At 39.4% G+C, this 15,570-nt stretch overlaps 1 protein-coding gene across 3 annotated transcripts in view; it reads left to right on the top strand.

Annotated features, from left to right (window-relative positions):
* Positions 1–15,570, top strand: part of LOC106873345 (uncharacterized) — a 263,949-nt gene that overhangs the window by 164,415 nt on the left and 83,964 nt on the right. For all 3 annotated transcript variants that reach the window (XM_052977316.2, XM_089343929.1, XM_014920673.3), the window contains exons 17-18: positions 7,298–7,532; positions 14,104–14,317. In XM_052977316.2, coding sequence (XP_052833276.2) covers positions 7,298–7,532; positions 14,104–14,317 — 449 coding nt within the window. The remainder of the gene's footprint in view (positions 1–7,297; positions 7,533–14,103; positions 14,318–15,570) is intronic.

Here is a 15,570-nt window from a genome sequence, read left to right as displayed (position 1 = left end):
AATGTGTGTGTATGTGTGTGTGAGAGAGTGATTGTATGTGCATGTGGCTTAGAGGTTAGGTTATTCAGCTCATGATCACAAGGTCAAGAGTTCAATTCCCAGTGATGCATTTTGTCCTTGAGCAACAGACTTTACTTCACGTTGCTCCTGTCCACTCAGCTGGCAAAAATTGGTTTTTATCTATCAAAGAGCCGGCCTTGTCACACTCTGTGTCATGCTGAATCTCACTGAGAACTACATGAAGGGTACACATGTTTGTGTAGTGCTCAACCACTTGTACATTAATTTCAAAAGCTGGCTGTTCAGTTGATCGAACCATGTTATCATAACCGATGGAGTGCCAGTTTTATATATATATATATATATATATATGATAGGCTTCTTCCAGTTTCCATCTATGAAATCCATTCACAAGGCTTTGGTCAGTCCAAGGCTATAGTAGAAGACACTTGCCCAAGGTGCCATGCATGGGACTGAATCCAGAACTATGTGGTTGTGAAGCAAGCTTCTTACCACACAGCCACTCCGCGCCTATATATATATATATATATATATATATATATATATATATATATACACACACACATATATAATTATATTTTTATAGATCTAGTTTCAGCTCACGAGCTGTGGTCATGCTGGGTCACCGCCATTTGGTGTTGCTACATAATTTTACTTCACGAATGCTTTTTAGGAATTGACATTTGGTGCATGAGAGAGTTTGATGTCACTTCTCTCATCTGCATCTCCTGCCGTGAAGTTGGTTCATCTGGGACACTTGACAGTAAGAGGTCCAGCCTTATTTTGAAGACACCTACATCCACACCTTGCAGGTCTCTCAGGTCCTTTGTAAGGATATTGAAGAGCTGTGGACCTCAGAAGCCCAGGCTATTGCAGTATCTTGTCCAACATCTTGATGGCAAATTTGGAGTCCTTGGCACTATGCAGTGGTGCCCAGTTCTTTTATTTGTGTAACTCTTGATGCCAAAGTTTGGGACAAGTCTTTCCAAGATCTTCCAGATGTATATTATGACATATATTTCTCGCCTACACTCTATGGAATAGAGTCTTAATCTCTTGAGTCTTCCCCAGTAGCTTGTATGCTGCATAGAGACAATGTTCTTCATGTAGCTTCATTGGATTGCCTCACGTTCTGAGATTAATTTGACACTGGTTGGTGACCATAGCTGAGAGCAATAGTCAAAGTGGCTTAGGACAAGTGTCCTCCAGAGGACCATCATAGTTTCCTGATCTCTTGTTCTAAGAGTTCTAAGAATCCATCCGGTCAGCTGTCTGCATTTCATTGCCAATTTAGAAACATGCACATGGAAGGATGCATCATTGCTCATGTAAATGCCCAGGTCCCGTGTATTTAATGGATATTACATTTAGTTTTGCATGTTGATAGCACAAGGCTTGAAACTTTTCAGCATTAAACTGCATGTTATTCTTTTCAGCCCACTTGTATATTTCATCCAGCTCAAATTGCAGGTGTATAGTGTCTTCAGGGTTCTGTATTACCTGTGAGATTTTTGTATCATCTGCATAACTTGTGATTGTGGCTCTCTATGTGGCTGAGGGCATGTCTGAAAGGGCCATTATGAACAGTAGTGGTCCCAAAACAGTGCCTTGCTGAACACCGCTCACTATTTGCATGTCATTGGAGGTGGCCCCATTGGCTACTACCACCTGACTTCTATCCTTCAGAAAGTCATGAAGCCATTCTCCCAATTTTCCAACTATGCCATGATCACGCAGTTTGTGACATATCATTCCATGATCGACTTTATCAAAGGCCTTTGCAAAGTCGAGATATATCACTTCTACATTTGAGTGGTTGAGCAGCTGTTTCAGCACCCAGTCATAGTGTTGTAAGAGCTGAGTCAGGCAGCTTTTTCCTGGTCGGAAACCATGTTGGGTGTCAGGCAGCAAGTCATTTTCTTCAAGGAAGATGATTAGTTTTCTTCTGACAATTTGTTCCATGACCTTGCTGATGTGCAATCAGAGAGATAGGTCTGTAGTTCTTGACCTCTGCTCTGCTACCACCTTTAGGAATAGGGCATATTTTATCCGCCTTCAGTTTTCTTGGAAGTTTGCCAGTTGCAAGGAAACTCTGAAAGAGGGACTGCAGTGGTCTTGCTAGGACTCGCTTACATACTTTTAGAAGGATTGCTGGGAATCCATCAGGGCCAGTAGCTGAGTTTGGGTTCATTTCATCTATAGCCCTTATTACATCGTCTTCCTTTATATCGATGTAATCTATCATCATTGCCTCTGTTTTTATATCTGCAGTGGTAAAAAAGTCAGTTGGATTGCTGATTTGAAAGTGCCCTAGGGGTGGAGTGAAAATACTTTTGAATTGCTCATTTAATATTTCACTTATCCTCATTGGGTTTCCTGTGAGTGTACCATCTTTTTCGAGGAGTGGCCCTATCCTGGAGTGCACTGAAGCTGTTTCTTTGGCAAACTTGTAGAAAGCTCTGAGGTTAGATTTTATATTGTCTATAGCCCAGGCTTCTTTGTCTGCTCTTTCTTTTTCATGAGACAGTTGCAGATTTTTTTCAATCTCCAGCAGTTGTATTTACAGGCGGGACTTTTCACTGCTTTCAGTTTGTTTGTTAGGCGATTTGAAACTTTTGTACGCCATCTCAAGAATTTTCCTCTCTCTGGGGATTTTGCTCTTGTGTACAGTGGCCTTTCTCTCCGAGACACATTTGTAGCATATGGCTTGCATTACAGACATGAATTATTGAAGTTTCATGTTGATGTCCGGTGAGAAGAGACATTTAGGCCAGTTTTGTTTGAGGATCTCTTTCTCAATTTGTTTTCAGTTTGCCGTATGGAAGTTCAAGCTGGAAAGATTCTGAGAGTTTCTTGTAGGCTGCATGTCCATGGTTTCCTTTGGTCCATACATGGTCAGCTCTACCATGTTGTGATCTGAGAGTAGTGTTGGTATCACTTTCAGATTATGGACGAGATTCATATTATTTGTGAAGCAGAGATCCAATATGTTACCTGCTCTGGTTGGTTGGAGTACTATTTGTTCCATGTACAAAGTGTTGATGAGAATCAGGAGGGACTTCACCTGTCCTTGTTTGCATTGTGTCATTCCTGGGAAAGAAAGCCCCTCGGGCCATCTGATATTGGGCAGTTTGAAATCTCCCATAAGAAGTACACTTATGTGTTGTTCTAATGTGACTAGAACTTCTTCTATTTTTGGAGGGCGATATGTAGCACATATAACTCCATCAAGTTCTCTGAATTTGAGTGTGACAAAAGGACCTGAGGTGTGAGGTCTTCACGGATTACATGACTCCTTTCTTTTCTGTCGGTCCATAATACAACATACTGTGATATGTGTATTTCTGCATTTCTTATATCTGGTTTCAGGTGTGTTTTCGTAAGTGCTATGCATAAGGCTTGATTGCATGTAACAAGGTATCTCAAGAAAGGAATTTTTGTCCTGTTACAAAGTGTTAACAGTCCTTTGGTGTTCAGTAAGAGCACCGATGTGATGTGTGTGTTGTTGCCAGTGGTGCCCACCTTGGGTCTATTTGCTGTGGTGGTCTTGTGTATTGGGGATAGTCCCATCTGGGAGATTGTAGCCAGGTCAGCAGCTGTACAATCTGTTGTGCCATGCACAAAAATGATTATTGTTCAGCTGCTGCCCTTTCAACAACATGTTGATAAGTCTGGTTTGTAACACGCACTACATCTGCTTGCCTCCGTTTTGGGGCAGGTGGTGCATAGTCCTTTCCTTTTGGCAGGTGGTAAAAAATGCTTGTCAGTATATATATATATATATATATATATACTTTCCATTTGTAATGACAAAATATGAACCCCTACCGAAATTTACATACCATGAACAAGAAGCATTTCTACCACTTCTACACACCACTGTCTTCATATAAAGGAACTGCAACTATAACATCCTACATATATTTTTATTTTTACTTTCATTCTCTTACTTCCCTTTATACTTCTTATTTCCATCATCATCATCATCAAAATCGTTTAATGTCTGCTTTCCATGCTAGCATGGGTTGGATGATTTGACTGAGGACTGGTGGACCAGATGGCTACACCAGGCTCCAATCTGATCTGGCAGAGTTTCTACAGCTGGATGCCTTCCTAACGCCAACCACTCCGAGAGTGTAGTGGCTGCTTTTACGTGCCACCAGCACGAAGGCCAGTCAGGCGGTACTGGCAATGGCCACACTCAAATAGTGTTTTTTACGTGCCACCTGCACAGGAGCCAGTCCAGCAGCATTGGCAACAAACTTGCTCAAATATTTTTTCATGTGCCACCAGCACAAGTGCCAGTAAGGCGACGCTGGTAACGATCACGCTTGAATGGTGCTTTTTACGTGCCACCGGCACGGAAGCCAGTCAGTTGCTCCTTTTCCAAAATAACTCCTTATATTGAATTCTACTATTTTCCTCTATTTAACCATCTCACATCATCTTTGATGAAGGAATATCCCTAATTCTTACCACATAGCCATTCCTGCACCTACATATATATATATATATATATATATATATATATATATATATATATATATATATATAAAGTGTATTGTTCCATGATGGTAAGATTAACAAAAGAAGTACTCCATATGGTGAGTAGTACATATTGTTTAAGAAACACAATATATATTTTTATGAGCTACTAGTAGGTTTATGCAGACAGTATTTTTTAACATATCTGGGGCCTTCGTGCAAACTTTAGCTTGAGGATTGCATGAAGGCACCAGACGTGTTCACAAATGCTCTCTGAGATATTTTTATGGCATGAAACTATTAGCAGCTCATAAAAATATATATATTATGACTGAAAGTCCGAGATATGGCTGTGTGGTAAGAAGGTTGCTTCACAACCACATGGTTCCAGGTTCAGTCCCACTGCATGGCACCATGGGCAAGTGTCTTCTACTATAGCCTCAGGTCAACCAAAGCTTTGTGAGTGGATTTCATGGATAGAAACTGAAAGAAATCCATCAAATATATATATATATATATATATATATATAAACATTGATTAGAGAACAAACATCAAATTCGAGTCAAGTCACCAAGCTTCCATATATTTGATCAAATGTAAATATTACCATGGCTGTCAACATATAAAAGGAATACATATATAAAAACTCAGAAGGTAAAAAATATATATACACATAAAAATACAAATATATAGAATGGCCTATCAAGAAAAGGTATATACAATCAACTAAAACTAAATGATCAAAATGAATTTCTAAAGCATGTCAGGCAACTAAAAAACTTTAAAAAATATATCAATTGACTAAAAAAAGTTTTTACTCCCCTCAATTTAAAAGATGTCAAAATATTTTGTTTCAAGAAAACCATGGTAGGTTGAAGTCCAAGGAGCATAATAGAATTCCACAAAATCAAGTCAAAACACATCTGTGGCCATTTCAGGAGTTCACTGCCATGGTCTGATTCATAAGTTCTGCCCATACTGACAATAACAGTAATTACAAATGTTTAACTTTGCTTGACATTTTATAAGTGTGAAAGGGATTAAAATTTTGATACTCCATTTCAAAAGTTCCCACAAGAATAGGCAGAAAATCGGAACTTGAGACAAGAAGATGCTTTCAACCAATCAGAATTCTGTTTACATAATCAGTTTGATCGGTAGCCTTCCTCTGTTGGTTGAGTAAAGTGTCATCCAAGCTGATGTTTATTGGTAATTAAACTTAATTTGTAACACCTGTGCATATTTATCAGCTTTGTTTTTGTTGGTAATTCTTATCAACAACTTTTCCTATGGTTATGATTTGAGTAGACATACAGCAAGAAATGTAAAATAAAGCTTATTATAAACAACACAAACACTTTGTCATTTAATAGCTTTCAATGTGATACCTGTTAAACAGCAATTATTTTTATTTAATGAAAATTTAATAAAATCTAAACATAACTAAGTGAAATTATGCTAAATACAATTAAATTGGAAACCATTTTTTCCTGGCCATATCGGCAATTCTGAAAACTTTTGGGTGAGAATTTTACATGTAAAGCTTTTTGTAACAAATTTTATCCTGAAAATTACCTGCGTAAATTAAACAGATGTGTAAATTAAGCAGGTGCGCAAATTACATGGCTTTTTAAGGTATTTGAATTGTTACAGTTATTTTTGCACTTTACCCAGAACAACTCTTAAGTAAATTATATTTTCCCAAGCACTTATTTCAGTTAGTGACTTATTCACCAATATACCACGAATGACAATACCTTTCATGTCACTTCAGCCAATTGACAGGCACTGCATGAAGAACTTTTCAGACTTACTTTGAATTGTTATTATCTCATATCCAATTTGCTTGTTATTATGTAACATGTTTCACGATTTTGGTATACATACCTTACTGTTCTATATACTCTGGGGATGCAATAAAGCCCGTTTCGGGGCTACTTTTTTGAATTGTTACTATCAGGTAACCAAGTTGCATGCTATTATATAACTGACTTCATGATTTTGGTATTCATAACTTACTGGGATTTCCTAAAAACGAGACCCTATGTAAGACAGTTCTGTATTCTCTGTAAAAGCACAAAAACTGTTTTAAGGGTTACATATTTTGTATTGTTGCTATTGTATTAGTGAAACAATTATGAGAACAGGACCAGGGGACAAGCCCTGCTTTTCTGGGAATTACTAGGTATATCAGCTAGTATATATAATAAAGAGAGAGCTTATATTATCATTTTACATCTGTGCTCCATGCTGGTATGGGTTGGATGATTCAACAGGATCCAACTACTCTGAGGGTTGTATTGCTCTCCAGAGTCTGCTTTGGCAGGATTTAGGAAGCTGAAACTTTACAGAATGTACTTGCTCTGTTGTGACACCAGTACTAGTAGGGTCACCAAGTCACTCACTCCTTTCATTTCCCATGCACCAAGGCTTTGATCAACCCAGGGCTATGGCAGGGGTTACTTGCCAGTGGCACATAAAAAGTACCCAGCATGTAAAGTGGGTGATGTTTGAAAGGGCATCCAGCTGTAGAAACTATGCCACAACCAACAATTGGAGTCTGGACAGCTTCCCGGTTAGACAGCTCCTGTCAAACTGTCCAACCCATGCCAGCATGGAAAATGGATGTTAGACAATGATAACAATGATGGTGCTCTGCAGCGGAATCAAACTTGAAACTATGTGATAAGGAAGCCAACTTCTTGACCACAGAACCATGACTGTGTTTATATATACATATATATTTTGTTTATTGTTTCTTTCCTATATATTTTCCTCCCTGTCCACCAGGACTAATAACCTTCAATGCAGTCTCTAAACAAAGCAAAAACCTCTTGAGAATTTCTGTGAGATCTCCTCTTGGAATTCTTCGACTTAATGGCGACAACCAAATCCAAAACCTGGAAACACACAACCAAATGATATTCTATTACAATTTTGGCCCAGAGTATATTGACCGCCTGAAAATTGTTACTGACACCAAGAAGAAAGCTTTGACAAATTCTTCATTTTATTCTTGGAGAATGTAAGTATAACAATGTTGTTTTTCCTTCCTGATTTCCTTCCTTCTTTCATTCTTTCTTTCTTCTTTCTTTATTATTTCAAGATCTTGATATTTTTAATCTATTGAGCCACCGTGTCATTTTGTTGCTTTGTTCATATTGTTCTTTAGCCCTAGGTTAGCCCTGATATAGCAGAGCTATGTTGAAAGGCACTCCAACTATGATCTTCCCTTTTTTCCTCAAATATAGTGTATCAAGGGATGCCACAGCTTTTTAAGACACTAGTGGGATGATTTGAGGTATAATTGACTGCTAGTTTTAGTAGGTTGGGCTATTATGTTGGCTCATGCATACACATATATATATACACATACATGCAATCAAACATACAGGGGTTTGATGGGTTTAACTAACTTTTTCCTGTCAGCAATATGTTCTAGCCTGTATATGTGTTGATAGGCCCTGTACTTCATAATGTAGCCATCTGTTTTCCATGCTGGCATGGGTTGGACAGTTTGACCAGAGCTAGTAAGCAGGAGAGCTACACTAGGTTCCAGTCTGATTTAACCTGCATTCTACGGCTTGATGCCCTTCTTAATGCCAACCACTTTACAGTGTGTAGTGGGTGCTTTTAACATGGCAGTGGCATAAATGCTTTTACATGGCACCAAGATGTGTGCTTTTTATGTGGCACTGACACAGGGCTCTTGCAGGTCAATCCTCTTCATCAAGAAGAGCAGCACTGACACTTCTGTTGTGGAGGACAGGTCTTCTTGAGTACAGCAAGGCACCAGATATCTTGGTGCTTTGTCATCTCCTTAAGGTTCAGTGTCCTGAGGTCATCCTTCTGTACTTTGTGTCATGTCTTCCTGAGTCTCCCTTTTCCATCCACTTTGAGTGATCAGCACTTCTTTATGGAGCTGTTGACATCCCTAAATAAGTTCAAATGCATGACCTGTCTGATTTCTAAAAAGCACAAACTGTTGGAATGCAAATGGTTGGTGCTTCAGTTACAAAAACTGTTGAACCGTTTAAGTTTTTGAGGGGTACAGACTCCAACATCATGTTAGAATTCCAAAACTATTGTAAAAGCTGCTCTGACAAGTATAATTCTCGATGGAAGGCAAATCTCACAGTGAGGAGCTGCAGAATAGTGAGACTTAATAATGTGTCTAAAAGCAATTGAAATACAGCAGCAACAGTAAGAGCAGAGCTAAGTTACCAAGTTGCTAACTCTCTATCAACCAAAACCTTTTGTTGCAAGCTCCATAAAGCTGAATAACATGGGAGGGTTGCAACTATTAAACCTCTCTTATTCTCTATTAACTTTGATAAGTGGGGAAAATGGTGTCTAGACTATCAGAAGTGGTCAATTGCCAAATGGAACAAAGTCATCTTCTCTGATGAATAATCGTTCACCCCTTAACTTACTCTGGAGTGAATTTATATCTGCTGACAGCCCAATGGGACCTTCAACCCTCTCTGTTTTGTCCCTACAAGGAAGCATGGAGGTGGTTTGGTGAGCAGCCATATCTTAGTTGATCTACATGGTGAAGTTAACATCAGAGACTGTCTGAGTATTTGGCTGACCATGTCCATCTGACCCTGATGGTCATGCAATCTGCCGGGATGATAATGTACTGGTTCACACAGCTAATGTTATTCAAAACTGGTACTAATAGCATAAAAGTGAAGTAGACCACTTGGATTGCCACCCGCCTCTCCACCTCAATTATTGGATCTCAATATAATTGAAACATTTATGATGCATTTTGGAGCAGCAAGTGAGAAGTAGCTTCCTTCCAGCATCATCACTAAAAGTGATAAAGCATATTTTACTTGAAGAATGACTCAAAATAGTCCTAACTACCGTTTCAGAATATTATGGAGGGACTACATCACAATGAGGAGGTCATCTGGTGGTCAGGGCTACACAAGCTATCAGACATTATCAAGAAATGAAGATTGCAATTCATAGGACATATAATACAGCTACCAAAACACAAGCTGTCACACACTGCATTAACATTGATACCAGTTGGGGGCAAACAAAGGAGAGGAAATCCACCCAAAAACTGGCAAAGTATTCTCTGCAAGAATTTATGGGGACTGCAATTGACCTGGACTGATGTAAAAATGGCTGCAGCAGATTGCACTCAATGGGAGCAATTTGTCATCTAACATCCCATTAGGAACAGGAGAAACTAAGACTAAGACCATTCAGAACCTGTACAAGTCAATTCTTTGATCTTTTAAAGCTGTGATTGATGCCAAACATGGAGTAACTCTGTATTAAATAACAAAACTTCTATTTAACAATGTGTTTTCGTTGTTTTGGCCAACCTCTCTCTATATATATACTCATACATACATATGTAAATGCATATATATGTGTGTGTGTGTGTGTTTCTGTCCTCATTCTCTCTCTCTCTCTCTCTCTCTCTCTCTCTCTCTCTCTCTCTCTCTCTGAGTAACCATGTATCTCCTCTACAGCAAGATACCTGTTTCTATCCTTCTTTCACACTAATTTCTCATCACTTGGCATAAGGCCAGCTCCTTCAATGCTTCCCTGTCTCAAAATTGCTTGATGACCCCGCCGATGCTGGTGCATCCAGTCCACACTGTAAAGTGGTCAGTGTTTCGAAGGGCATCCAGCTGTAAAAACCATGAGAAAACACGCCTCACTGATACCAGTACCACATAGAAGGCACTCAGTCTATTCTGTAAGGTGATTGATGTTAGGAAGGGCATCTAGCCATAAAGATCTGCCAAAACAGACTGAACTCATGTCGGTACGGAAAGCAGATGTTAAATGATGATAATGATATATATATATATATATATATATATATATGCTATATATATTTTAATTTATAAAGAATAAAAACTTTAGAAAGGTATAACAATGCACTATAGAACAAAAAATGGACTATATACCTGTTGTAACTTGGTTATTTATAGTCCGATGATATTTCGGAATTAGAATTCCTTCTTCAGATCTTATTTGCTGGAGTCTTTTTAAGCACATTGTACCAAACACGAGGAAGTGCAACTCTTGAAGTGAGCCTTTTAAAACCTTTTAAAAGGCTCGCTTCAAAAGTTGCATTCCCTCACGTTCGGTACTATGTGTTTATTATGGTAGTTTTGACTTTAAGAGTCCCTCCTAGCGTGAGGCATTTATGTATAGTAATGCCCTTAATATAAATAGATATATTTATAGGGAATAATTAATAAATTTTTCTCGTATGAGGTTTTTTCACGCTAACTACTTGATAAATTCTTATAAAGATTTTATCCTATATTTAAATTGTACACACACACACACACACACACACACACACACACACACACACACACACACACACACACACATATATAGTAATGTTTATTGTGACTTCAACATGGCTGTTCCATAGGAACCAACGTTACTACCATTTTTAACCCCAAGAGGACATCTCCAGCTGGTTACTGATGCAATCTGCACTTGATATACATTGCAACTAAGGGGAGCAAACTCCCACCATCTTCCACCAACAATGGAACCACTAGACCACCCAGTTTCAAGCTATTTGTGCTCATACTCAGTGGTGAGCACCCTCCGCTAGAGATAGCAGTAGTTTGCTCCAGCTTGCAATTTTATAGAAAAATAAGTGACACTCAGTGACCGATCTTGCAACAAGCAAAGTAGCTAGTTAGAAAACCTCTAAAAGAGATGAAAATAGTAACTAAACTGAGAAGTAATGTTTGTAGTGTGACACAAGAAGCCAGCGCCATTTTGTGGGAGATCTTGCCGGCAGCCATTAACATGTCCAAGACAAGAGCGAGATCTCACCTACAACCATGTTTGCCATGCGTGAGACCACAGTGAGGCTCTCGTGGGCAACATCTATTTAAGGACGTGTATTAAGGTGATCCTCTTTCTTGCGTTCATGCTAACGCTGAGCAACACAGCAAACTGGCAGCTCACAGCGTATTCTTAACCCGCTCTAACTTTACCTGTTATCTCCAGAGGTAATGTACCTCACGTGAACGGAGCTATAACAAATCACACGCTGCCCTACAGATGGTTGCAGGACGCAAATCCCATGAATAAGGAACCTCCAGGATTTTTCTTCGAACTTGCATGGTTGTACCATTTTTTCCAAGGTTGACCTCATCCGGGCTTATCATCAGATTCCAATGAACACTGATGACATTCCCAAAACTGCCCTTACCACCCCCTTTAGAAGTTTCGAGTTCCTGTTTATGAGCTTCGGTTTATGGAATGCAACGAGTACATTCCAGAGGTTTATCGATGAAGTTGTCCGTGGACTTGATTTTGTGTTCGCTTACGTCAATGATTTGCTCATAGCTAACAGCACGAGTGAAAATCATCTCCAACACTTATCTCAACTTTTTCAGCGTCTTCACACCTACAATGTGCAAATCAACCCCGATAAGTTTGTTTTCGGACAGGCCTCTCTGGAATTTCTAGGTCATTATATCGACTCTAATGGAATCCAACCTTTCTCCTCCAAAGTTGATGCATTTCAATGCATCTCACCTCCCACTTCTCTATGCCAATTGCGTCACTTTTTGGGAATCGTCAACTTCTATAGACGCTTCATACATAAATGTGCAGACAAGTTACTTCCTTTGACTCATCTACTGAAAGCAAATACAAAAAGAGATGCTCCTATCACCCTATCTGCTGAAGCATTATCTTCGTTTGAGTCAATTAAGAAGGAAATAGCTTCTGTTCCCTTGCTTGCACATCCAGCTCCTGATGCTCGTCTCTTTAACAGTTGATGCATCAGATTCTGCGGTTGGTGCTGTTTTACAACATACCGTTGACAATCAAACTCGGCCTTTGGCATTTTTATCTTGTCAATTAAAGCCAGCTGAAAGTCGGTACAGTACTTTTGATCGAGAGCTCTTAGCGATCTACCTGTCAGTTCGTCACTTTCAACATCAACTCGAGGGCCGAGATTTTGTGATTTATACTGATCACAAGCCTCGTGCTTTTCGTCACCTGCACTACATTTCCCAGTTCACGACTGACATTCGGCACATACCTGGAACAGAGAACGTGCCTGCTGACGCACTTTCTCGTCTTCCTGTGTGCTCCCTTTCATCTCCTGCGGCAATCAATTTAACTGCCATTGCACAGGATCAACCAGCTCTAGACACTTTGGATTTAACTTCTACCAAGTTGTCCTGTTGCAAGTTTGGCTATCTTCCACTTCCGTTTGCTGAAGATACAATCCTTTGTGACATAGCTACTGGTTCTCCCAGGCCATTTGTACCTGAGAACCACCAGCGCTCTGTGTTTGATGCCTTGCATTCACTGTCACATCCTGGTATCGCTGCATTGACGAAGCTTATTACGGCTTGGTTTTTCAGGCCTAATATGTGCCGAATGATCACCGATTGGGCACACTCTTGTGTGAAATGCCAGCATTCTAAAGTCCACAGGCACATTCGCGCTCCTCTTGGACAGTTTTCTCTGCTGGAGACTCGCTTTCGCCATATCCGCATTGATCTGGTTGGACCATGGCCGGTCAGTCGCAGGTTCTCTTACATATTGACATGCGTCGATTGTTTCTCTCATTGGCCTGAAGCCATTCCAACAGTAGATATTTCCGCTGAGTCATTTGAGTCAGAACGGAGCTATAATGAACTACACGCTGCCATACAGATGGTCGCCAGGAGCGAACCCCGTGAATGAGAACTAAATAAACAACCATTGAATTGCATCTGCTTGTAAGCTTCTTCTTTCGAGTTCCAGATCCTAAGACTACAGAAAATAATTGTTATATACTTATTGCTACTTCAACATGGCTGTTCCATAGGAACCAACGTTACTACTGTTTATAACTGCTGGAGGATGCCTCCTCCTGCTGGTTATCAATGCAATCTGCACCCAATATATATTGCAAGCAGGGGAGTGAACCCCCTACCACCACCATCTTCCAGCAATGACAGAACCACCAGACTGTCAAGTTTCGAGCTGTTTGTGCTCATCCTCAGTGGTGGACACTGAAGTGACAATAAATATTACTTGTCGGTATAATTACTGCTTTCATCTCTTATAGAGATTTTCTAACTAGTTAATTTGCTTGTTATATATACATACATATATATAAATACATATGTGTCTGTGTACATGTTCTGGGCCATTTTCTCACACTTTAGCCTCTCATCCCATAGCATGAAGCTTCTCTAATCTCTGCAACTCCACTCTGTCACTTGGGATCTTAGTCTTGCAGGCTGCATGGTCACCTAACTAGTGCTGGTGCCATACAAAAGCATCCAGCACATAGTGTAAAGTTGTTGGCATTAGGAAAGACATCCAGTCATAGAAACCATGGCAAAGCAGAAGCTGGAGTATAAAACAATCTTTGGAGACATCAGATCCTATCAATCTCTTCCATCACTGAATAAGGACATTAAACAATGATGATGGCTGTAATGTGTGTGTCTATGTGTGTGTGTGTGTGTGTGTGTTTGTGTGTGTGCTGGTAGAAAAAACAAAAAATAACAAATTTAACATTGTTATTGTAGGATTAATTAATACATTTAATTATTTAATGATTTTAAAAACTCATTTTGCAGGCAGTTTTCCAGTAAGAAAAATGCTGCACTTGCACTCACTACTCAAGGGCAACTCATTATCAGTTTGAGTGATGGTTGGCAGATTGAAGTTAAGACAAAGTATGGTGTTCCGAAGGACAATCATTTCATCAACTTTCAATCTTTGTACAATTGTACGGCAACAAATTCTACAAGAACCATGAGATATAGTGTCTCACTTCATACTGCTAGTAAGGTAGGGCATTGTTGTTTTATTCTATATATCTGCTGAGTCTGGACTGATGATTCTCAACGTGAGGCCTGTGAAGATTGTGGTAGAGCATGGGATCCAAATTGTGTTTTTCTTTTGTGGGACATGGAACTGTGAAAATCTTTTTTTTCACAGCAAACATACTTCATCTATACTCACCCTAGTCAAACCAATCCCTCCAGCCAAGCATACTTTGTGAAGACTGCTTGCTACAGTATAGCACTATTCCATTTCCCCAATGTGGATATATCTTTAAGGAAAGTATATAATTATGAAATATTAAATATAAAGTTCATTTTTTTCAAATATTAGTGGGGCATACATTTTTCTGAAAAGTTACTGTAGGGCCTGGAGGAAAACAGGTTGGAAAACTCTGGTCTAGAGATGTGTACCCTTAACATAGTTCTCAGGGAGATTCAGCATGATGGAATGTGACAAGGCTGACCCTTTGAAACACATATACTACTCACTATTGCCAGCTGAGTAGAATGGGGCAATGTCAACTAAAACACTGTTGGTAATTGAACTCATGACATTACAGTTGTGAGCTGAATATCCTAACCACAAAGCCAAGCACATAGATGACTATAGTGAGTAAATGAGGGACAAAAGTGGATGTTAGGCCATTGACAACAGATATGATAGGGTGATGAGAATGAAAACAGATAAGAGAGGTTTTAATGATAAGGTAATAACAATCCTAACATGTATCTCAGAAGAAAAGAAGAGATAACTAGAGGCACTAAAGAGATGTTTGGTGAAAAATAAAGTGGAAGTGATGGTTCTAAGAATAAGGGAAGGATTTTAAAAGTAAGAGCCTCCAAGGAGAAGAGGAGGTAACTGATAACAGAAAGGTAGAAGAAATATGTGCATATTCTGCTCTCATGATTACAGCAGCTGAATAGTGCTGTAGTTAGAAGAGTTATGGAGGGATGGGTTTTGATAAGATGAGGAAGGCGAAAGGCTTGATGGGAGGACAGATTGGGTGTGGGTGTAGGCTTAGTGAGTGTATAAATATAAATCAAATGCTTTTAGGATCTCACTTTTGTTGAGACACATGGCTCTTCCCAAGCACCGTGAATCATCAATCATCTTGAATCCTTTGTCATCTCCTCCATGAGACTCATCATCTTAAGATCAGTCTTTGCTACTTCATCCCACGTCTTCGTGGGTTTTCCTTTTCCACAAGTTCCCTCTATATTTAGTAATTGGCACTTGTTATACACAGCTTTTCTCAT

The sequence above is a fragment of the Octopus bimaculoides genome, chromosome 28, assembly GCF_046866305.1.
Source record: "Octopus bimaculoides isolate indiv1 chromosome 28, ASM4686630v1, whole genome shotgun sequence".
Classification (NCBI taxonomy): Eukaryota; Metazoa; Mollusca; class Cephalopoda; order Octopoda; family Octopodidae; genus Octopus; species Octopus bimaculoides.
This window is presented reverse-complemented; position numbering and strand designations above follow the sequence as displayed.